This window comes from Agelaius phoeniceus, chromosome 35, assembly GCF_051311805.1.
Source record: "Agelaius phoeniceus isolate bAgePho1 chromosome 35, bAgePho1.hap1, whole genome shotgun sequence".
In the NCBI taxonomy this organism is placed as follows: Eukaryota; Metazoa; Chordata; class Aves; order Passeriformes; family Icteridae; genus Agelaius; species Agelaius phoeniceus.
Window position 1 is genome coordinate 1,377,493 of NC_135299.1, and position 23,859 is coordinate 1,401,351.

A 23,859-nucleotide genomic window follows, 5' to 3' on the forward strand; every position below is an offset into this window, starting at 1 on the left:
TAAAATTCCCAGCAAATTCCCAGTAAAATTCCCAGAAAAAAATCCCAGCAAAATTGCTATCAAATTCCTAGCAATACACCCAGTAAAATCCCAGTAAATTTTAGCATATTCCCAGAAAATTCCCATTAAATGCCCATTAAATTCCCAGCTAATTCCCATTAAATTCCCATTAAACTCCCAGTAAATTCCCAGCAAATTCTCAGCAAATTCTCAGCAAAATTCCCAGCAAATTCTCAGTAAAATGTTCCCAGCAAATTTCAGTAAAATTCCAGCTAACTCCCATTAAATTCCCACAAAATTCCCAGGAAATTCCCAGGAAATTGCCAGCAAAATCCCAGTAAATTCCCAGCAAAATTGCCATCAAATTCCCAGCAATATTCCCAGTAAAATCCAAGTAAATTTTAGCAAATTCCCAGCAGATTCCCAGTAAAATTCCAGTAAAATCCCAGGAAATTCCCAGCAAATCCCCAGTAAAATCCCATCGAATTCCCAGTAAATTTTAGCAAATTCCCAGTTCATTCCCAGTTAATCCCAGTTCATTCCCAGTTAAATCCCAGTTCATTCCCAGTTAAATCCCAGTTAATCCCAGTCTGTTCCCAGTCCATTCCGAATTAATCCCAGTCTATTCCCAGTCCATCCCAGTTAATCCCAGTCCATTCCCAATTAATCCCAGTCCATCCCAGTCCCTCCCAGTCTATCCCAGTCCATTCCCAGTTAATCCCAGTCTATCCCAGTCCGTTCCCAGTCAATCCCAGTCCCTCCCAGTCCATTCCCAGTTAATCCCAGTCCATCCCAGTCCATTCCCAATCTGTTCCCAGTCCATCCCAGTCCCTCCCAGTCCCTCCCCAGCACTCACAAGAACGCCTCCTTCAGCCTCGACTCCTTCAGGGGCTCCTCCTCGCTGGGTCCTGAGTGAGCCTCGGCTCTGCAATGGTACCGGGGACACCACGGGTGGGTGACAGTGACCATGGGGACACCCAGTGCCACCACTGCCACTGCGGGTGGGTGACAGTGACCACGGGGACACCCCAGTAGCCCCAGTGCCACCTCAGGCTGGTGACAGTGCCCTGGGTGCCTTCAGTGCCACATCAGGCTGGTGACAATGCCCCCAGTGCCACGTCAGGGTGGTGACAATGCCCACAGCGCCATATCAGGCTGGTGACAGTGCCCACAGTGCCCCTAGGGTGTCCCCCCAGCGCCATTAGTGCCACATGGGGCTGGTGACAACACCCATGAGGACACCCCCAGTGCCATTACTGCCACCTCAGGCTGGTGACAATGCCTGCAGTGCCCCCAGGGTGCCCTCCCAGTGTCCCCAGTGCCACCTGGGGTTGGTGACAGAACCCCCCAGTGCCAATGGGGCTGGTGACAATGCCCCCCAGTGCCACCTCAGGCTCGTTACAGTACCCCCAGTGCCACCTCAGGCTGGTGACAATGCCCCCAGTGCCACCTCAGGCTGGTGACAGTGCCTGTGGTGCCCCCAGGGTGCCCTCCCAGTGCCACCTGGGGCTGGAGACAATGCCCACAGTGCCACGTCAGACTAGTGACAATGCCCACAGCGCCACCTCAGGCTGGTGACAATGCCCACAGTGTCATGTCAGGCTGGTGACAATGCCCACAGCGCCACCTCAGGCTGGTGACAATGCCCCCCAATGCCATCTGGGGCTGGTGACAATGCCCACAGTGCCACGTCAGGCTGGTGACAATGCCCACAGTGCCACCTGGGGCTGGTGACAATGCTCCCCAGTGCCAATGGGGCTGGTGACAATGCCCCCAGTGCCACCTCAGGCTGGGGACAATGCCCACAGTGTCATGTCAGGCTGGTGAAAATGCCCCCAGCACCATGTCAGGCTGGTGACAATGCCCCCCAGTGCCATGTCAGGCTGGTGACAGCGCCCCCAGTGCCACCTGGGGCTGGTGACAATGCCCCCCAGTGCCACCTCAGGCTGGGGACAATGCCCACAGTGTCATGTCAGGCTGGTGAAAATGCCCCCAGCACCATGTCAGGCTGGTGACAATGCCCCCAGTGCCACCTGGGGCTGGTGCCGATGTCCCCAGTGCCACGTCAGGCTGGTGACAATGCCCCCAGCGCCATGTCAGGCTGGTGACAATGCCCCCAGTGCCACCTGGGGCTGGTGCCGATGTCCCCGGTGCCCTCACCTGCGGTAGGTGTCGGAGGCAGCCGCGTAGTGCAGGGCCGTGCAGCCTTTGCCGTCGGCCTCGTTGACGGTGGCCCCGGCTGTCACCAGCGTCACCGTGCACTGGTAGCTGCCGTTGGCCGCCGCGTAGTGCAGGGGGGTCCTGGGGACAAAGGGGACAGCGAGGCCTCAGGGACCCGCCCGGAGCCCTGCGCACCTGCCAGGACCTGCAGGAGCCCAGGATGCCCCAAGAACCCTGCCAGGACCCTCTCAGAACCTGCCAGGACCTGCAGGAGCCCAGGATGCCCCAAGAACCCCGCCAGGACCCTCTCAGAACCTGCCAGGACCTGCAGGAGCCCAGGATATCCCCAGAAACCTTCCAGGACCCTCCCAGAACACCCCAGGAACCCTTCCAGGACCTGCAGGAGCCCAGGATGCCCCAAGAACCCTGCCAGGACCCTCTCAGAACCTGCCAGGACCTGCAGGAGTCCAGCACACACCCAGAACCCTTCCAGGACACCCTGGGGACCTTCCAGGAGCCCAGGACACCTCAAGAACCCTTCCAGGACCTGCAGGAGCCCAGGATATCCCCAGAATCCTTCCAGGACACTCCCAGAACACTTTGGGAACCTTCCAGGACCTGCAGGAGCTCAGAACATTCTGGAAACCCTTCCAGGACCCAAAACACCCCAGGAACCCTCCCAGGACCCTTGAGGACATTTTGGGGACCCTTCCAGAACCTGCAGGATCCCAGGATACCCCCAGAACCCTTCCAGGACCCTCCCAGAACACCTTGGGAACCTTCCAGGACCTGCAGGATCCCAGAACACCCCAGGAACCCTCCCAGGACCCTTGAGGACACTTTGGGAACCTTCCAGGACCTGCAGGATCCCAGGATACCCCAGGAACCCTCCCAGGACCCTTGAGGACACTTTGGGACCCTTCCAGGACCTGCTGCAGGGGGGGTTTGGAGCCCCCATCCCAGGGTGGTCCCAGGTAGGAGCGTTGGTGTCCCTCAGGAACCCAGAAATGTCCCCAACCCTGATCTGGGATTTGGGGACACTGGGATGTCCCCGCCCAGGTGTCCCCAGGTGTCCCCAGGTGTCCCCGCTCACCTCCCGAACTTGTCCCTCCTCCGCAGGTCGGCGCCGCTGCTCAGCAGCAGGTTCAGACATTCAACGTTCCTGCAGGGGGGACAGGGACACAGGAATGTCACCAGGCCACCCCAGAGTGTCACCAGGCCAGCCAGAAATGTCCCTCACACACCCAGCAATGTCCCCAGGCACCCAGAAATGTCCCTCCTACAAGTGTCACCTCCAGAACCCATCCAGCTTTCCACCCCTGCTCCGAGCAGGTCTGTGCCCTTGCCAGAGCACTGTCCCTATGTCCCCAGGTGTCCCCAGTCTGTCCCCAAGGTGTCCCCAAGTGTCCCCACCCTCCCACAGCAGCAGCGTGCAGACAGGTCCTGCCCAGGTTGTCGGGATTACCCCCATATCCCCATGTCCCCAGCCTGTCCCCATGCTATCCCCATGTCCCCAGGCTGTTCCAGGGTTATCCCCAGACTGTCCCCAAGGTGTCCCCAGCTGTCCCCACCCTCCAGAAGCAGCAGCGTGCAGACAGGTCCTGCCCAGGTTGTCGGGATTATCCCCATATCCCCATGTCCCCAGCCTGTCCCCATGCTATCCCCATGTCCCCAGCCTGTCCCCAGCCTGTCCCCAGGCTGTTCCTAGGCTATCCCCACACTATCCCCACGTGTCCCCAAGGCTGTCCCCAGGTGTCCCCACCCTCCGGAAGCAGCAGCGTGCAGACAGGTCCTGCCCAGGTTGTCGGGGGTGTTGATGTCGAAGCCGGCGCTCAGCACGTGCTCGTTGCTCAGCGAGGACACGATGCTGTACAACTGACCTGGGGGTGGCACCGGGGGGACACCGCTGTCACCTGGCTGTCCCCGAGGGCCACCCGGGCGGGGCTGGCACGGGGACGGGGCGGGGAGGGTCACCTGAGGAAAGCAGCTTGCGACAACAGTCGGAGAACCCGAAGAGAACGGCCAAGTGCAGGGGGAACATGTCGTGGATGCCGCGCCTGCGGGGACGGTTTGGGGTCAGGAATGGGAATTTTGGGGCTGGAAACCTCCTCAAATGTTTTAATTTTGGCATTGAAACCTCCTGAGATGTTTTGAGATTGAAGCCTCTTCAAATGTTTTAATTTTGGGATTAAAAACCTCCTCATATTTTTTTATTTTGGCATTAAAACCTCCTCAGATGTTTTAATTTTGGGACTAAAAACCACCTCAAATGTTTTGAGATTAAAATCTCCTCAATTTTTTTAAATTTTGGGACTAAAAACCTCCTCAAATGTTTTGAGATTAAAGCCTCTTCAAATGTTTTAATTTTGGGATTAAAAATCTCCTCACAGTTTTAAATTTTGGCATTGAAACCTCCTGAGATGTTTTGAGATTGAAGCCTCCTCAAATGTTTTACTTTTGGGATTGAAAATCTCCTCAAATATTTTCATTTTGGGATGAAAAATCTCACATTTTTAAATTATGGCATTAAAAACTTCCTCAAATGTTTTAATTTTGGCATTAAAACCTCCTCAAATGTTTTAATTTTGGCATTAAAATCTCCTCCCTTAATTTTGAGATTAAAATCTCTTCAAATATTTAATTTTGGGATTAAAAACCTCCTCAAATTTTTTTTCATTTTGGCCTAAAAACCTCCTCAAATTTTCTAATTTTGGCATTGAAAGGCTCCTCAGGGTGCTGCCAGCCACCTCTGGGAAGGGTTTGTGCACTTTGGGGTCTCTGGCTCCTTGGGCAGCTCTTGTGTCCTGCTGGGGCCCCTCCAGGGCTGGCTCCAGGCCTGGGCCGGCACCAGGAGCCAGAACATTCTGGAAACCCTGCCAGGACCCACCCAGAACATTCTGGAAACCCTCCCAGGACCCACCCAGAACATTCTGGAAACCCTTCCAGAACCCTTCCAGAACATTCTGGAAACCCTTCCAGGACCCACCCAGAACATTCTGGAAACCCTTCCAGGACCCTCCCAGAACATTCTGGAAACTCTCCCATGACCCTCCCAGAACACTCCAGAACCCCTCCAGGACCCAGCAGGAGCTCAGAACATTCTGGAAACCCTTCCAGGACCCACCCAGAACATTCTGGAAACCCTTCCAGGACCCTCCCAGAACATCCTGGAAACCCTTCCGGGACCCTCCCAGGACACTTTGGGAACCCTTCCACAAGCTTAGAACATTCTGGAAACCCTTCCAGAACCCACCCAGAACACTCTGGAAACCCTTCCAGGACCCATGAGGAGCCGAGAACATTCTGGAAACTCTCCCATGACCCTCCCAGAACACCCCAGAACCCCTCCCGGACCCAGTAGGAGCCCAGAACATTCTGGAAACCCTTCCAGGACACTTTGGGAACCCTTCCACAAGCTTAGAACATTCTGGAAACCCTTCCACGACCCTCCTAGAACGCTTTAGGAACCCTTCCCAGCAGGATCTAGAACATTCTGGAAACCCTTCCAGGACCCTCCCAGAACATTCCGGAAACCCTTCCAGGACTCTCCCAGAACATTCCGGAAACCCTCCCAGGACCCATGAGGAGCCCAGAACATTCTGGAAACCCTTCCAGGACTCACCCAGAACATTCTGGAAACCCTTCCACAAGCTTAGAACATTCTGGAAACCCTTCCAGGACCCTCCCAGAACATCCTGGAAACCCTTCCAGGACCCTCCCAGAACATTCTGGAAACCCTTCCAGGACCCATGAGGAGCCGAGAACATCCTGGAAACTCTCCCAGGACCCACCCAGAACACCCCAGAACCCCTCCAGGACCCAGTAGGAGCCCAGAACATTCTGGAAACCCTTCCAGGACACTTTGGGAACCCTTCCAGGAGCTTAGAACATTCTGGAAACCCTTCCAGGACCCACCCAGAACATCCTGGAAACCCTTCCAGGACCCACCAGGATCCCAGAACATTCTGGAAACCCTCCCAGGACTCTCCCAGAACATTCTGGAAACCCTCCCAGGACCCACCCAGAACATTCTGGAAACCCTCCCAGGACCCACCCAGAACATTCTGGAAACCCTTCCAGGACCCCCCCCTCAGAAGGTTCTGGAAGGGCAGCCCGGGCTCACCTGGCAGTGTCAGCACCATTGGTCATTAACGTACTAATTAGCAGCTCGTGGCCGTATCTAGCAGCGACGTGCAGGGGGGTGTTGCCGTACTTGTCAGCACAGTCGATCTCACTGCCTGCGGGGGGAGAGGCTCTGCTCTGCTCCAGAACATTCCGGGATCTGAAATCCCGGAATCCCGGTGGGAATTCCCACCCCAGACCCTGAATCCCCCGAATTCCCGGCCCCGAGAAGGTTCCGGGCTCCGAAAATCCTGGAATTTCCGAAGCAGGGATTGCACCGGGCTCTAGAATCCTGGGATTCCCGCCCCAGATCCAAAATCCTGGAATTCTCGCCCCAGAGAAGGTTCTGGGCTCTGAAATCCCAGAATTCCCACCCTAGATCCAACAATCCCGGAATTCCCAAACCAGGGACACCCCCAAACCCAAAATCTCAGAATTCCCACCTGAGGGTGGGCTCTGGGCTCCAAAATCCTGGAATTCCCAAATCAGGGACACCCCCAAACCCAAAATCCCAGAATTCCCACCCAAGGGAGGGCTCTGGGCTCCAAAATCCCGGAATTCCCAAACCAGGGATGGCCCCGGGCTCCAAAATCCTGGAATTTCCAAATCAGGGACATCCCCAAATCAAAAATCTCAGAATTCCCACCCAAGGGAGGGCTCTGGGCTCCAAAATCCCGGAATTCCCAAACCAGGGACACCCCCAAACCCAAAATCCTGGAATTTCCAAACCAGGGACAGATCCAGGCTCCAAAATCCCCAAATTCCCATCCCAGGGATAGATCCAGGCTCCAAAATCCTGGAATTTCCAAACCAGAGAAGATTCTGGGCTCCAAAATCCCAGAATTTTCACTCCAGGGATGGCACCAGTGCCAAAATCCCCAAATTCCCATCCCAGGCACAGATCCGGGCTCTGAAATCCTGGAATTCCCACCCCAGATCCAAAAATCCTGGAATTCCCACACCAGGGATGGATCCAGGTTCCAAAATCCCGGAATTCCCACCCCAGATCCAAAATACCCAAATTCCAACCCAAGGGACAGATCCAGGCTCCAAAATCTTGGAATTCTGGAGGACGTAACAGGAATTTTGGGAAAAATATTGGAACATTGAAAGATCTGATGGGAATTTTGGGGAAAATATTGGGATATTGAAAGATCACATGGGAATATTCCAATTTTGTGACAGGAACATTGGGAAAAATACCACAAGAACCCCCCCTGAGGATTTTGGGTGATGACTTGGGAAGGTCTGAACCCCTTCCCCGAGCCCCCAGGAGGTCCTGGAAGCTGCAGGAAAATTTGGGATCAGCCAGGAAGGCGCCACCGACCGTTCTGGATGAGGATCTGCGAGCGTGTGAACCGTCCGTGGATCGCCGCCATGTGCAGGGGGCTCTTCCCTTCCTTGCTCTGCAGGAACCCCAGGAGGGGCTCAGACACACCCCAAAACCACCCCAGAAACCCAAATCCACCCCAAAAAACCAAATCCACCCCAAAAAACTCAAAACTACCAACAACACCCCCAGGAGGGGCTCAGACACACCCCAAAACCACTCCAAAAACCCAAAACCACCCCCCAAAACCCAAAGCCACCCCAAAAAACCAAAACCACCCCAAAAACCCAACAACACCCCCAGGAGGGGCTCAGCCACACCCCAAAACCACCCCAAAAACCCAAAACCACCCCCAAAAACCCAAAACCATCCCAAAATCCCAAAACCCAACAACACCCCCAGGAGGGGCTCAGACACACCCCAAAACCACCCCAAAACCCACCTGGAAGTTGACCCCAAGACCTCATAACCCCAAACCCGAGGTGCCCACCTGGAAGTTGACCCCAAGACCCCACAACCCCAAACCTGAGGCGCCCACCTGGAAGTTGACCCCAAGAACCCAAAACACCAAACCCGAGGTGCCCACCTGGAAGTTGACCCCATGACCCCACAACCCCGAACCCGAGGCGCCCACCTGGAAGTCGACCCCAAGACCCCATAACCCCAAACCCCAAACCCGAGGTGCCCACCTGGAAGTTGACCCCAAGACCCCATAACCCCACAACCCCAAACCCGAGGCGCCCACCTGGAAGTTGACCCCAAGACCCCATAACCCCAAACTCGAGGTGCCCACCTGGAAGTTGACGTCGGCGCCGTTGTTGACGAGGATCTCGAGGCACAGGGCGCCGTTGGTGGAGACGGCGGCGAAGTGCAGGGGGGTGAAGCCCTTCTCGTTGGGCTGGTTGACGTTGGCCCCCACGTTGACCAGCTCGTTGGCCACCGCGTCCTGCCCCATGTAGCAGGCGATGTGCAGCGCCGTGTTCCCGAAGGAGTTGGGCTCGTCGATCTGCGGGACACCACCAGGGGCATGTGGGGGCTCTGGGGTTTGTGGGGTCAATGGGGTCTGTGGGGTCTGTGGGGGTTGTGGGGGCTGTGGGATCCATGGGGTCAATGGGGCCTGTGGGGGCTCTGGGGGGTTTGTAGTAGTTGTGGAGGCTGTGGGGTCCCTGAGGTCTCTGGGGTCCATGGGGTCTGTGGAGGCTATGGGGTTTGTGGGGTCAACGGTGTCTGTGGGGGTTGTGGGGGCTGTGGGATCCATGGGGTCAATGGGGTCTGTGGTGGTTGTGGGATCCATGGGGTCAACGGGGTCTTTGGGGTCTGTGTGGGCATTGGGGTCCTTGGGGTCTGTGGGGGCTCTGGGGGTTTGTGGGGTCAACAGGGTCTGTGGGGGGCTGTGGGATCCATGGGGTTTGTGGGGGCTGTGGGGTCTATGGGATCCCTGGGGTCTGTGGGGGCTGAGGAGCTGTGGGGGTCTGTGGATCTGTGGGGTCAACAGGGTTTGTGTGGGGTCAGCAGGGTCTATGAGATCTGTGGGATCCATGGGGTTTGTGGGGCCTGTGGGGACTGTGGGGGTCTGTGGACCTGTGAGGTCAACAGGGTCCATGGGGTCTGTGGGATCTATGAGGTCTGTGGGGTCTGTGGGGTTTGTGGGGTCAATGGGGTCTGTGGGGTCAATGGGGTCTGTGGGGGCTACGGGGTCTGTGGGGTCAATGGGGTCTGTGGGGGCTATGGGGTCTGTGGGGTGAACAGCAGGTGTGGGGCCAGTGAGGTCTGTAGGATCCATGGGATCTGTGGAGCCTGTGGGGTCTATGAGGTCTGTGGGGTCCATGGGATCCATAGGCTCTGTGGGATCTGTGAGCTCTGTGGGGTTTGGAGGTTCCAGATGGGGAAAGGTGGATGAGGAGAACCCAAAACTCCTGTCCAGCTCCTGTCCAGCTCCTGTCCCACCTTCGCCAGCCCCGGGCAGGTGCTGGGCTCTCACCTCCACCCCCAGCCTGAGGAGGTGACGCACGACCTCGATCTGGCCGCTGGCGGCCGCCGTGTGCAGCAGCGTGTAACCCTTCCTGTCCTTGCACATGACATCGGCCCCGCGGGCCACCAGCAGCTTCAGCACCTCCAGGTGACCTGCGGGGACAGCCGTGACAGCGCCGCGACAACGGGGACAACGGGGACACCGGGGATAACGGGGACAACGGGGACAACGGGGACAACGGGGACAACGGGGACAATGGGGACAATGGGGACAACGGGGAGATGGGGACACTGGGGAGATGGGGACACTGGGGACACTGAGGAGATGGGGGACATTGGGGAGATGGGGACACTGGGGGCAATGGGGACATCAGAGAGATGGGGAAAAACGGGGAGATAGGGGACATCAGGGAGATGGAGGACACCAAGGAGATGAGGGACACCAGGGAGATGGGGACATCGGGGAGATGGGGACACTGGGGACATGGGGGACATCAAGGAGATGGGGACACTGGGGACAATGGGGACATCAGGGACATGGGGGACACTGGGGACAATGGGGACATCAGGGACATGGGGGACACTGGGGAGATGGGGGATACCAAGGAGATGAGGGACACTGGGGAGTTGGGGACACTGAGAGGGGAATCCTTGTGACATGGGGTGGAGAGGAGGAACAGGAGAGATGGAGAGGAGGAATTTGGAAATATGGAGGGAAGGGAGAGATGGAGAAGGGATGGGAGAGATGGAGAGGAGGAGTGGGAGACAGGGGAGGGAGGTGAAAGCAGCAGGGAACCCCTACCCAGGAAGGCCGCCCAGTGCAGGGGCTGCCGGTCCTTCTTGTCACACGTGCTGGGGCTGGCACCTTTGTTGAGCAGCAGGTTCACCATCTGTGGGGTGTGGGGACAGCGTGAGCAGGGCCACCCCGATGTCCCTGCCCACCCCTGTCCATGCCCACGCCAATGTCCCTGCCCACCCCGATGTCCCTGGCCACTCTGACATCTGGGGCCACCCTGATGGCCCTGCCCACCCCAATGTCCCTGCTGCCCACCTCTGTCTGTGCCCACCTCAATGTCCCTGGCCATTCTGACATTCGGGGCCACCCCGACATCCCTGCCAACCCTGATGTCCCTGCTGCCCACTCCTATCCCTGCCCACCCCAATGTCCCTGCCCTGTCCCTGCCCACCCCAATGTCCCTGCCTACCCCAATGTCCCTGCCCTGTCCCTGCCCACCCCAATGTCCCTGCCTACCCCAATGTCCCTGCCCTGTCCCTGCCATCCCTGCTCACCCCAATGTCCCTGCCCACCCCAATGTCCCTGCCCACCCTGATGTCCCTGCTCACCCCAATTTCCCTGCCTACCCCAATGTCCCTGCCCTGTCCCTGCCCACCCTGACGTCCCTGCTCACCCCAATGTCCCTGTCCACCACTGCCCACCTCTATCCCCGTCCACCCCAACATCCCTGCCCACCCGTGTCCCTTCCCATCCCAATGTCCCTGCCCTGTCCCTGCCCACCCTGACATCCCTGCCTACCCTGATGTCCCTGCCTACCCCAATGTCCCTGCCCTGTCCCTACCCACCCCAATGTCCCTGTCCACCACTGCCCACCTCTATCCCCATCCACCCCAGTATCCTTGCCCACCCCTGTCCCTTCCCATCCCAATGTCCCTGCCCGCCTCTGCCCACCCCAATATCCCTGCCCACCCCTGTCCCTTCCCATCCCAATGTCCCTGCCCTGTCCCTGCTCACCCCAATGTCCCCATCCACCACTGCCCACCTCTATCCCCATCCACCCCAATATCCTTGCCCACCCCTGTCCCTTCCCATCCCAACATCCCTGCCTGCCTCTGCCCACCCCAATGTCCCTGCCTACCCCAATGTCCCTGCCCTGTCCCTGCTCACCCCAATCTCCCTGGCCACCACTGCCCACCTCTATCCCCATCCACCCCAATATCCTTGCCCACCCCTGTCCCTTCCCATCCCAATGTCCCTGCCCTGTCCCTGCCCATCCCAACATCCCTGCCCACCCGTGTCCCTTCCCATCCCAATGTCCCTGCCCTGTCCCTGCCCACCCCTGTCCCTTCCCATCCCAATATCCCTGCCCGCCTCTGCCCACCCCAATATCCCTGCCCACCCCTGTCCCTTCCCACCCCAACATCCCTGCCCGCCCCTACCCCTGCCCGCCCCGATGTCCCCGATGTCCCCTCACGGGTGTCACCTCCAGGTGGCCGCTGTGCACGGCGTGGTGCAGCGCCGTGCGCCCGGTGCGATCGGCCACGTTGACGGTGCTGAGCAGCGGCAGCAGCGCCTCCACGCACTTGGTGGCCCGGTTGGCCGCGGCCACGTGCAGCGGGGTCTGCCAGTGCTTGTCCCGGGCGTTGGCATCGGCCGAGTGCTTCAGGAGCAGCTGGAGGGCTTTCTGTGGGGTGGCAGGATTAGGGAAAGGCTCCAGACCCCAAATCCCGAGGATCCCGGAGCTGGCGTGCCCCAGATCCCAGGGGGATTTCTCTCTCTGTGAGGTTTCCCACTCTGGGATTTCCGGATTTCCCACTCTGGGATTTCCCACTCTGGGATTTCCCTCTGTAGGATATCCCCTCTGTGTGATTTCCCTGCTGTGGGGCTTCTCCCTGTGGGATTTCCCACTTTATGATTTCCCACTCTGGGATTTCCCTCTGTGGGATATCCCAGCTGTGGGATTTTCCTGCTGTTGATTTCCCACTCTGGGATTTCCCCACTCTGGGATTTCCTCCTCTGGGATTTCCCTGCTCTGGGATTTCCCACTCTGGGATTTCTCCCTATGGGATTCCCCACTCTGCAATTTCCCACTTTATGATCTCCCACTCTGGGATTTCCCTGCTGTGGGATTTCCACACTAGGATTTCCCACTCCAGGATTTCCCTCTCTGGGATTTCCCACTCTGGGATTTCCCTCTGTGGGATTTCCTTGCTGTGGGATTTCCCTGCTGTGGGATTTCCTTGCTGTGGGATTTCCCACTTTACGATTTCCCACTCTGTGATTTCCCACTTTGTGATTTCCCACTCTGGGATTTCCCTCTGTGGGATTTCCCCCCTGTGGGGTTTCCTGCTCTGTGATTTCCCACTCTGGAATTTCCCTCTGTGGAATTTCCCTCTGTGGGATTTTCTCCCAAGGAAGATTTTTTTTTTCCAAGAAGGATTTTTTTCCAAGAAGGAATTTTTTCCCAAAGAGGATTTTTTTTTCCCCCAGAACTTTCTGCATTCCCCAACCCCCAGAGGAGGGAAAGGGGAGCAGAAAAATCCCTTTTTTTTCCCCTTTTCCCACTGTGATTTCCCCTCTCATCCCTCACCTCGTGGCGCGAGGCCGCGGCGCGGTGCAGCGGCGTCAGCCACACCGTGTCCTTGGCGTTCACGTTAGCACCTGTGGGGGACACACACGGCACCTCAGCACCCCCAAAAAAACCCCAAAGCTGCCCCTCCCTGCTGCCCCGAACCCCCACAAGAGGTAGGGAAAACCCCAAATCACCACGGGGTTCTGCAGCTGGAGAGGAATGGGATGAAATTTTGGTTATTTTGGTGGGGATTTTATGGAATCTCCAAATCCCAACAGGGGCTCTCTGAACACCAAAGGTAAGCCCAAAACATAACAGGGACACTCTGTAACCCAGGAGGATCCCCAAAACCCAATGGGGACACCCTAAACCCCAAAAGCATCCCCAAAACATAACAGAGACACTCTGCACCCCAAAACTATCCCCAAAACCCAAAAGGGGCTCCCTGAATCCCAAAGGCACCCCCAAAATCCAATGGGGACACCCTAAACCCCAAAAGCATCCCCAAAAAACATAACAGGGACACTCTGCACCTTAAAGGCATCCCCAAATCCCAACAGGGGCTCCCTGCACCCCAAGGGTAACCCCCAAAACCCAATGGGGACACCCTGAATCCTAAAGGTATCCCCAAAATCCAATGGGGACACTCTGAATCCCAAAAGCATTCCCAAAATCCAATGGGGACATTCTGCACCCCAAAGGTACCCCAAAACATAACAGGGACACTCTGTAACCCAGGAGCATCCCAAAAACCCAATGGGGACACCCTGAATCCCAAAAACATCCCCAAAACCCAACGGGGGCTCCCTGAACCCCAAAACTATCCCCAAAAAACATAGCAGGGACACTCTGCACCTTAAAGGCATCCCCAAATCCCAACAGGGGCTCCCTGCACCCCAAAGGCAACCCCAAAATGGGATCTCTGGGATCAAGTGTTTGGGATCCACGGGTTTTAGGGGATTTTCCAGATTTTATGGGATTTTATGGGATTAACTGGCTGTGCATCCCACCCTGGCTGCCCCCCTTGAGCTCGGGGTGGTTTTGGGGGGGTCAGATCCCTCCCTGCTGACCCTCCCAGATTTTTGGGGTGATTTTGGGGTGATTTTGGGGTTCTGGGGTCCCCCCTGGCCCTCACCTGACAGGATGAGCAGCTCGAGGATTGCAACGTCTCCGATGTAGGCAGCAGCGTGGAGAGGGGTCCGGCGTTCCTGGTCCTGCAGGGGGGACAGCTGTGAACTGGGAGGGACTGGGAGTGACTGGGATGGGATTGGGAAAGGATGGGAGAGACTGGGAGGGACTGGGAAAGGATGGGAGAAGGTGGGAGGGACTGGGAGGGGATTGGGAGGGACTGGGATGGGACTGGGAGGGGCTGGGATAGGATTGGGAGGGACTGGGATGGGGCTGGGAGAGACTGGGAGGGACTGGGATGGGGCTGGGAGAGACTGGAAGGGACTGGGAGGGATTGGGAAGGGGCTGGGAGGGACTGGGAGGGATTGGGAAGGAACTGGGAAAGGATGGGAGAGAGTGGGAGAGACTGGAATGGGACTGGGAGAGGCTGGGAGGGACTGGGACGAGGATGGGGATGGGATGGAATTTATGGGACTTATGGGATTTTGGAATGGGATGGGATGGGACAGAACAAGATGGGATTTATGGGATTTATGAGATGGGATTTATGGGATTTATGGGACGTGGATGGGGATGGAGATGGGATGGGATGGGACGAGATGGGATGGGATTTGTGGGATTGATGGGACTGATGGGATTGATGGAATTTGTGGAATTTGTGGGATTGATGGGATGGGCATGGCAGGGATCTGGGAGCCCTGAGTGAGGTTTGGCAGCAGCAGCAGCAGCAGCAGCAGCAGCAGCAGGGCCCTCACCAGCACATTGATGTTCTCCTTCTGATTGAGCAGCGACCGAACCTCCTCCACATCCCGGTTAAAGATGGCCTGGACCAGAGGGGGCTGTGGGGACACAGAGGGGACAGTGACAGTGACACAGCTGGGATGGAACAGGGGGGACACAGAGGGGACAGTGACACTCCTGGAATGGGTGTGACAGTGACAGTGACACAGCTGGAATGGGGACACTGACACAGCTGGAATGGAGGGACAGAGAGGGGACAGTGACACAGCTGGAATGGGGGGGACAGTGATGGGGACACAGGGGGTGGTGACAGTGACACAGCTGGAACAGGGGGTGACAGTGACAGTGACACAGCTGGAACAGGGGGTGACACTTATGGGGACATAATGAGGGGTGACAGGGGATACAAGGAGAGGTGACAGTGACACAGCTGGAACAGGGGGTGACAGTGATGGGGACACAGCTGGAACGGGGGGTGACATTCCCAAGGTTCTCCTGTTCCCGGTCCAGATGTCCCAATCCCCAGGATTCTCCCATTCCCAGAGTTCTCCCATTCCAGGGGTTCTCCCATTCCTGGGGTTCTCCCCATTCCTGGGGTTCTCCCCATTCCTGGGGTTCTCCCCATTCCTGGGCTCTCCTGCTCCTGACCCAGGTGTCTCAACCCCAGGGATCTCCTGTTCCTGATCCCAGTGTCCCATTCCCGTTCCAGGGCCTGGGGATCCCATTCCAGGGGTTCTCCCAATCTCAGGGTTCTGCCATTCCTGGAGCTCTCCTCTTCCTGATCCAGATGTCCCAACCCCAAGGATCTCCCGTTCCCAATCCAGGTTTCCCATTCCCGTTCCTGGCCCGGGAATCGCAGCCCCGGGATTCTTCCATTCCCGAGCCTAAAGGTCCCATCCCGAATGGCTCCGCCGTTCCCGGTTCCAGGGGTCCCACTCCCGGTGCTCTCCCGGGGCAGGATCCCCCTTCGATGCTTCACATCTCTGGGCCAGAGAACCCCGGGGCTCTCCCGTTCCCGGCCCGGGATGTCCCAACCCTGGGCTTCTCCCCTTCCAGGCTCGGGGGTCCCATTCCCGGGGCTCTCCCGTTCCCGGCCCGGGGCTCTCCCATCCCCGGGGCTCTCCCATTCCCGGGATTCTGCTATTCCCGGCGCTATCCCGTTCCCGGCCCGAGGGTCCCATCCCTGGGGCTCTCCCGTTCCCGATGCAGCGCTCCCATCCCCGAGGCTCTCCCGTTCCCGGTTCTCATCCCCGGGCTTCTCCCATTCCAGGGTCGGGGGTCCCATTCCCAGGATTCTCCCATCCCCGGCGCTCTCCCATTCCCGGGCCGGGGTTCTCCCATCCCCGGCGCTCTCCCGTTCCCGGCCCGGTGCTCCCATCCCCGGCGCTCTCCCGTTCCCGTTCCCGGTTCTGAGGCTCCCATTCCCGGGATTCTGCCATTCCCGGGGCTCTCCCGTTCCCGGTTCTGAGGCTCTCATTCCCGGGGCTCTCCCGTTCCCCATCCAGCCCTCCCATCCCCGGCGCTCTCCCGTTCCCGGTTCTGAGGCTCCCATTCGCGGCGCTCTCCCGTTCCCGTTCCCGGCCCGGCCCGCGCTGGGCCCGGCGGGCACGGGCAGAGCGGCTCCAAACGGCGACCCCGGCCCGTCCCGGGGCTGCAGCAGGACCGGGAGCAGCGGGGAGGTCTCGGCGGAGCGGGGCCCGCGGCCTGGGGCGGCGGCGGGCCGGGCCCGGTGGCGGAGCCGCGCTAGGCCGCACATCCCCGGGCTGCCGTAGCGGCGCGGCCCGGCCGAGGCGCGGCGGCGGCGGCGGCGGGCGGGATCAGCCAGGGGAAGGACGGACGGGGGGACGGCGGCCGTACCTGGTCCGTGATGCTGAGAACCCCCATGTCGGGGCCGCCCTCAGCGCCCAGCTCCCGGCATCGGGTCCGGCCGCGGCGGCTCCGCTCGGGCGGCTGCGGGGCGGGGATGGAGCGCCGGGGATGCGCCGCCCACCGGGCCCGAGCGGCGGCGGCGGGGGCGGCCCCGGAGCAGCGGCAGCGCCCGGGGGGACACGGCGGGAGCGGGACGGGGGTCAGCGGGAAGCGGCGGTGCCGGCCCGGGGGTCGCTGCTCTGGGGTGTGCCCGGTGGGAATGAAATCCATGAGGGGCTGTCGGTAACACCGGGGGTCCCGGCAATTGCTGTTCTGGGGTGTTCCCGGTGGGAATCGCATCCATGAGGGATGTCGGTAACACCGGGGATCCTGGGGGTCGCTGGTCTGGAGTGTCCCCGGTGGGAATCACATCCATGAAGGGTTGCCGGTAATCCTGGGGGTCCCGGGGGTCGCTGCTCTGACCTGCTCTGGAGTGTCCCCGGTGGGAATCACATCCATTGGTGGCTGCCGGTAATCCCGGGGGTCCTGGGACAGCAGCTCCCCCAGCCCGAAGAGTGGTGGGGTGGTGGGAGAGGGTCCCAGGGGTCCCATGTGCCACCTTCTTCCCCTCCATGGGGTCTGCCCAGTGGGAATCCCATCCCCCGGTGGTCCCTGAGCAGCAGCTCCTCCATCCCAAAGGGTCCTGGGGGTCTCATTTCCCACCTCCATCCCCCTCTGTGGGGTCTGTCCAGTGGGAATCCCATCCCAGGTGGTCTTGGGGATCGCAGGGGGTCCCTGACCAGCAGCTCCCCCAGCCCAAAGGGCTCTGGAATGGTGGCAGAGGGTCCTGGCGGTCTCATTTCCCATCTCCATCCCCCTCTTGGCTGAACTGGGATGAACTGGGTTGTGCTGGGAGGAACTGGACTGGTCTGGGCCAGGTGGGACTGGTTGGCACAGGGTAATGCTGAGCTGGACTGGGCTGAACTGGGAGACACTGGGAGGCTCAGGGCTGTGCTGGGCTGTTCTAGGAGGCACTGGGCTGAACTGGACCTATACTGGGCTGTACTGGGATGTGCTGGGCTGCACTGGGAGATGCTGGGAGGCCCTGGGGTGTGTTGGGCTGTACTGGGCGGCACTGGGCCACACAGCTCCCGCAGGTTCCGTGTTCCCGGTCTCTCGGCTCCTCTGCCCGGTTCGGAGTGAGGCCGTTACCGGGACACGGCACCGGGGATCCCCGTCCCTCTCCGGACCCACCGACCGGGGCACACGTGAGAGGCGGGACCGGACGCCCCCTGGGACAGAGCCCACCCCCGGCAGCCCCGGAACGGGCACTCCCCGCTGGTCCCGGTCGGTCCCGGTCCCGGTCCCGGTGCAGCCGCAACCCCATCCCGCACTACATTTCCCATCACGCCCCGCGCAACCTCCGACTACAACTCCCATCATCCATCGCTCGGGAGGCGTCGCCTCGCCCCGCCCCTTGACGTACCCGCCGCTATGGCGACGCGGTGACGTCACGGGGTGAGAGGTCAGGGCGGCGGCGGCGCCGCGTCCCGGCCCGGTCCCGGTTCCGGCCCGGCCCCGGTCCCGGCCCGGTGATGGCGGCCCGGCGGCTCCGCGGCGCCCTCCAGCTCGGGGCGCGGCAGCGCCTGCGGGCCGCGGCGGCCCCGCCCGGCAGGTGAGCGGCGGCGGCGGCCACCCGGAGGTCACACCGGCCCCGGGGGCACCGGGGCGGCGATCGTGCTGCGGGGGCTCCTCCGGGCCTGGCGGCGCTCCCGGCCCCCGTGGGGTGTGGTGATCCGGGGGCACCTTGGCGGAACCGGAGGGTCCCGGTGGGGCTATCCCGGGGGTCCCGGTGGGGCCTGTCCCGGTTCCACCGGAAGGCCGCTGGGTGGGGAACACCGGCTGGGAGGGGCTGACCTTGGAGCGAACCCCGTGTGGAGACACCGGGAGCGGGCCGGTACCGGGGGATCCCGGGGGAACCGAGCCCCGGTGTCACCGGGAGAGGCGACAGCCCCGAGGCCACCCGGCTGTGTCCCCGCGGCCGTGACCTCTGCTCGGGGACAGTGACGCGGGGACCCGGTGACTCCGGTGGGGACAATTCCCAAATTTCGGTGGGAAGGGCGGGATCTGCCCCGGGAGCGGCACCGGAGGGCACCGGGCACTTGACCCCGCCGGGATTAGCTGTCCCCGGCTCGGGTTTCCCGGCCTTCCTCCTCCTCCTCCTCCTCCTCCTGGCAGCTGCAGCGCTGGCATCGCCCCGGGACCGGCACCGGCACCGAGCCCCGGGGGGGATTCCCGGCACGGGAGGGGCTCGGGAAGGGCGGGAGGGACCGGGAGGGGCCGGGAAGGGTCCCAGGGTGGTCAGGAAGGGACCTGGGGTGGTCTGGAAAGAGCCTGAGCAGGTCGAGAAGGGGCTTGGAATGATCTGAAAGGGTTTGGGATGCTCTGGAAGGGACCTGAGATGGCCTGAAGGGGTTTGGGGAGGTCAGAAAGGGACCCAAGGCTGTCTGGAAAGGGCTTGGGATGGCCTGAAGGGGTTTGGGGAGGTCTGGAAGGGACCTGGAAGTTCAGAGAGGGACCTGGGCACGTCTGGAGAGAGCCTGAGTTGGTCTAAAAGGGGTCTGGGATGGTCTGGAAGGGATTTGGGAAAGTCAGAAAAGGACCTGGAATTTCAGGAAGGGACCTGGGCAAGTCTGGAAAGAGCCTGAGCTGGTCTGAAAGGGGTTTGGGATGGTCTGAGGGGGTTTGGGGAGGTCTGGAAGGGACCTGAGATGGTCTGGAAGGGACCTGGGATGGTCTGGAAGGGATTTGGGAAGTCCTGGAGAGATTTGAGAAGCTCTGGAAAGGACCTGAGAAACTCTGTAGGAATTTGGGAAGCCCTGGAGGGGCCTGTGAGGCTCTGGAGAGACTTGGGAAGCCCTGGAGGGATTTGGGAAGCTCTTGAGGCATTTGGGATGCCCTGGAAGGGACCTGAGAAGCTCTGGAGGGATTTGGGAAACCCTAGAAAGGATTTGGGAAACCCTGGAAGGGATTTGGGAAACCCTGGAAGGGATTTGGGAAGCTCTGGAGGGACCTGGGATGCCCTGGAAGGAAGCTGAGAAACTCTAAAGGGATCTGGGACTCTCTGGAAGGATCTGGGAGTCTCTGGAAGGATTTGGGAAGCTCAGGAAGGGCCCCAAGGTGCCCCCGGTGGCAGGCAGTGACAGTCGGTGCTGCCGGTGCCACCCGGTGTCCCCGTGTGTCCCCAGGCACGCGTTCCCGTGCGGGCTCCGGCTCTCCCGGCTCTCCCGGCCGGGCCCCCTGGCCTGGGAGCCCCGAGCTCAGCCCAGCCGGGGCTTCCTGAACCTCAGCAACAAACGCAAGGAGTACTCGGAGAGACGGATCATCGGGTGGGTGACACTGGGGACACTGGGGACACTGGGACTGAGCCCAACCCAACCCTGAGCACGGCCCTGGGACTGAGCCTGAGCCCAAACCCAGCCCTGAGCACGGCCCTGAGACTGAGCCCAAACCCAACCCTGAGCCTGAGCCCAACCCTGAGCACGGCCCTGGGACTGAGCCTGAGCCCAAACCCAACCCTGAGCACAGCCCTGAGACTGAGCCTGGCCCCAAACACAACCCTGAGCACGGCCCTGGGACTGAGCCCAAACCCAACCCTGAGCCCGAGCCCAAACCCAGCCCTGAGCACAGCCCTGAGACTGGGACTGAGCCCAAACCCAACCCTGAGCACGGCCCTGAGCCTGAGCCCAAACCCAACCCTGAGCACGGCCCTGAGCCTGAGCCCAAACCCAACCCTGAGCCTGAGCCCAAACCCAGCCCTGAGCACAGCCCTGAGACTGAGCCTGAGCCCAAACCCAACCCTGAGCCTGAGCCCAAGCCTGAGCACGGCCCTGGGACTGAGCCTGAGCCCAAACCCAAGCCTGAGCCTGAGCCCGGCCCTGAGCATGGCCCTGGGACTGGGACTGACCCCAAACTCAACCCTGAGCCTGAGCCCAACCCTGAGCACAGCCCTGAGACTGAGCCTGAGCCCAAACCCAACCCTGAGCACGGCCCTGGGACTGAGCCTGACCCCAAACCCAACCCTGAGCCTGAGCCTGGCCCTGAGCACAGCCTGAGCCCAGCTCCAAACCCAGCCCTGAGCCTGAGCCTGAGCCCAACCCCAGCTCCACACCCAGCCCTGAGACTGAGACTGACCTGAGCCTGACCCCAATTCCAAACCCAATCCCAACTCCAGCTCCAAACCCAACCCTGACCCTGGCCCTGACCCCAGTCCCAGCCCAATCCCAACCCCAGCCTGACCCCAGCTTTAGCCCCAACCTCAACCCCAGTCCCAGCCCCAGTCCCAACCCCAACCGTAATCATGGCCTCAGCCCCAACTCTGACCCCAACCCCAGCCCTGATCCCAGCCCCAGTTGTGGCCTCAGCCCCAGCTCCAACCCCGACCCCAACTCTGACCCCAGCCCCAATCCCAATCCCAACCCCAATAGCAGCTTCAGCCCCAATCCCAGCCTCGACCCCAGTCCCAACTCCAATTCTGATCTCAGCCTCAGCTCCAACCCCATCCCCAACCCCAACCCTGACCCCAGTCATGGCCTCAGCCCCAACCCCAGCCCATCTGTGTCCCAGGTACTCCATGCAGGAGATGTACGATGTGGTGGCCAACGTGGAGGACTACAAGAACTTCGTGCCCTGGTGCAAGAAATCCGTGGTGGTGTCGCGGCGCCAGGGCCACATCAAGGCCCAGCTGGAGGTGGGGTTCCCGCCCGTGCTGGAGCGCTACACCTCCATCGTCACCCTGGTGCGGCCACACCTGGTCAAGGTGAGCTCAGGAGGGGCTGGAGCAGCAGGAGGAGGCTCTGGAGAAACCCTGAGGGAGCTGGGAAGGGGCTCAGCCTGGAGGGAAGGAGGATCAGGGGGGAATTTTCACCCCACAAGTCTCTGGTGGGAGAGCGGGGTCAGGATCTGCTCCCAGGGAACAGCAGGAGGAGAAGGAACAGCCCCAAATTCCTCCAGGAGAGGTTCAGGAACAGCTCCAGATTCCCTCAGGGCAGGGTCAGGGTGGACATGAGGAGGAATAAAAGGTGGTCAGGCTTTGGAACTGCTTGGAGAACAGAAGTTCAGGGGGGAAATTTCACCCCAAAACTCCCTGAAGGGACAACAGGGTCAGGATCTGCTCCCAGGGAACAGGAGGAGGAGAAGGAACAGCCCCAAATTCCTCCAGGAGAGGGTCAGGGTGGACATGAGGAGGAATAAAAGGTGGTCAGGCTTTGGAGCTGCCTGGAGAAAAGGAGGCTCTGAGGGGAATTTTCACCCCAAAACTCCCTGAAGGGACAACAAGGTCAGGATCTGCTCCCAGGGAAGAACAGGAGAAGGAGAAACAGCCTCAGGTTGTTCCAGGGGAGCTTCAGTTTGGAATTTCCCCATGGAAAGCGCTCTCAGGCATTGGAAGTGCCCAGGGCAGTTCGGAGCTGTCCAGGATGTGGCACTGGGGGGATCCCAGGCCGGGCTGGACCCGGGAGGTTTTTCCATCCTCGAGGACGATCCCGGTGCCCCCCTGAGCTCCCCTGAGCTCCCATTTCCCCCTCCTGAGGCCGAGCTGGACCTGGGAGGTTTTTCCATCCTCAAGGATGATCCCGGTGCCCCCCTGAGCTCCCATTTCCCCCTCCTGAGCCCGGGAGGTTTTTCCATCCTCGAGGATGATCCCAGTGCCCCCCTGAGCTCCCATTTCCCCCTCCTGAGCCCGGGAGGTTTTTCCATCCTCGAGGACGATCCCGGTGCCCCCCTGAGCTCCCATTTCCCCCTCCTGAGGCTGGGCTGAACCCGGGAGGATTTTCCATCCTGGAGGATGATCCCGGTGCCCCCCTGAGCTCCCATTTCCCCCTCCTGAGCCTGGGAGGTTTTTCCATCCTCGAGGATGATCCCACTGCTCCCCTGAGCCCTCCTGAGCTCCTGTTTCCCCCTCCCCAGGCTGTCTGCACCGACGGGCGCCTCTTCAACCACCTGGAGACCAACTGGCGCTTCAGCCCCGGCATCCCCGGCTACCCCCGCACCAGCACCGTGGATTTCTCGGTACCGACCCCGCCCCGGATCCCCCCCCCCCATCGGGGGAAGGCGGAGCTCGCCCACCCGGCCTCACCTCCTCCTCCTCCTCCTCCTCTTCCTCCTCAGATCTCCTTCGAGTTCCGCTCCCTGCTGCACTCCCAGCTGGCCACCGTGTTTTTCGACGAGGTGGTCAAGCAGATGGTGGCCGCCTTCGAGCGCCGAGCGGCCAAAAATTTCGGGCCCGAGACGCGAATCCCGCGGGAGCTGATGTTCCACGAGGTGCACCAGACGTGAGGGACAGAGCCGGGCCCGCCCCGAGCCCAAACCACCCCCCCAAAAATATTTATTCAACCAAGTGCGTTTCCTCCGCTGCTGTTGCCTCAACGCCCGCCGGGGGCTGCTGTGAGCCCCCCTCCCCTAATCCCAGGAGCTGATTTTGCAGCTGATTTGGGGTTTAAGTTTTGGTTTGGTTTTTTTGGTTTGGTTTATTTTTATTTTTTTTTTAACCCTTTTTTTTTTTTGTTCTTTTTAAACTCCTCAGTCAGGCTGGAGGGCCCTGGTGGGGGCAGCTCCTGCTGTGCTCTGGGAGGGGTAGGGGAAAAGCTGCTGTGAGCCCCCCCTCCCCTAATCCCAGGAGTTGATTTTGCAGCTGATTTGGGGTTTTAAGTTTTGGTTTAGCTTTTTATTTTTTCTTTTCCTTTTTTTGTTTTTTTTTAAACCCTTTTTTGTTGTTTTTAAACTTCTCAGCCAGCCCGGAGGGGGCCCCGGTGGGGGCAGCTCCGGTAGGAACGGGGGAGGGGGTGGGAAAAGCTGCTGGGACCCCTCCCCAATTCCTCCCCAGGAACAAAAAAGGGAAGGAGGAGCCCCCACCCCGCCCCAAACCATCGCACACTTTGCACAAGCCACACGCACAGGGTGGGGAGGGGGCGGCTCCCGCTGCCCCCCCCCGCCACCCCCCACCCCCAGCACCCTCCGCAGGGACCCCCACGGTCCCCACCCCACCCCCAGCGACCCCACCCCTGTTTTGGGGGGAGTGGGGGGGGTGGGAAGGTCTCAGCTCCTCCCCACCCACCCTCCCCCCCCCCATGGCCATGGAGACCCCCCCGGGGGGAAGAGGGGGTCCCTGAGCCCCCCCTGGCCTAAGGAAGGAAGGGCTTGGCCAGGCCAATAAAGAGAATTTTCCAAGGGTCAGCAGCCTCCTGCTCCTCA

General features: G+C 60.3%; 2 protein-coding genes across 2 annotated transcripts in view; one reads left to right on the forward strand and one right to left on the reverse strand.

Annotated features, from left to right (window-relative positions):
- The window catches only part of ANKRD52 (ankyrin repeat domain 52), a 46,745-nt gene extending 29,982 nt beyond the window's left edge, over positions 1–16,763 (reverse strand). The window contains exons 1-15 of the mRNA XM_077192674.1: positions 16,618–16,763; positions 14,775–14,858; positions 14,027–14,105; positions 12,910–12,980; positions 11,803–12,003; positions 10,386–10,473; positions 9,594–9,736; positions 8,406–8,618; positions 7,610–7,688; positions 6,284–6,398; positions 4,135–4,217; positions 3,923–4,040; positions 3,254–3,322; positions 2,161–2,301; positions 857–925 (exon numbers count right to left, since the gene is read on the reverse strand). Coding sequence (XP_077048789.1) covers positions 857–925; positions 2,161–2,301; positions 3,254–3,322; positions 3,923–4,040; positions 4,135–4,217; positions 6,284–6,398; positions 7,610–7,688; positions 8,406–8,618; positions 9,594–9,736; positions 10,386–10,473; positions 11,803–12,003; positions 12,910–12,980; positions 14,027–14,105; positions 14,775–14,858; positions 16,618–16,644 — 1,580 coding nt within the window. The 5' untranslated portion in view covers positions 16,645–16,763. The remainder of the gene's footprint in view (positions 1–856; positions 926–2,160; positions 2,302–3,253; positions 3,323–3,922; positions 4,041–4,134; positions 4,218–6,283; positions 6,399–7,609; positions 7,689–8,405; positions 8,619–9,593; positions 9,737–10,385; positions 10,474–11,802; positions 12,004–12,909; positions 12,981–14,026; positions 14,106–14,774; positions 14,859–16,617) is intronic.
- A 1,332-nt stretch (positions 16,764–18,095) lies between these two features.
- Positions 18,096–23,844, forward strand: COQ10A (coenzyme Q10A). The gene is made up of 5 exons (XM_054649262.2): positions 18,096–18,283; positions 19,857–19,997; positions 21,235–21,427; positions 22,576–22,677; positions 22,777–23,844. Exons 1-5 carry the CDS (start codon positions 18,204–18,206, stop codon positions 22,942–22,944), a joined length of 684 nt encoding a protein of 227 aa, XP_054505237.1. The 5' UTR covers positions 18,096–18,203; the 3' UTR covers positions 22,945–23,844.
- Positions 23,845–23,859: the final 15 nt, after the last annotated feature.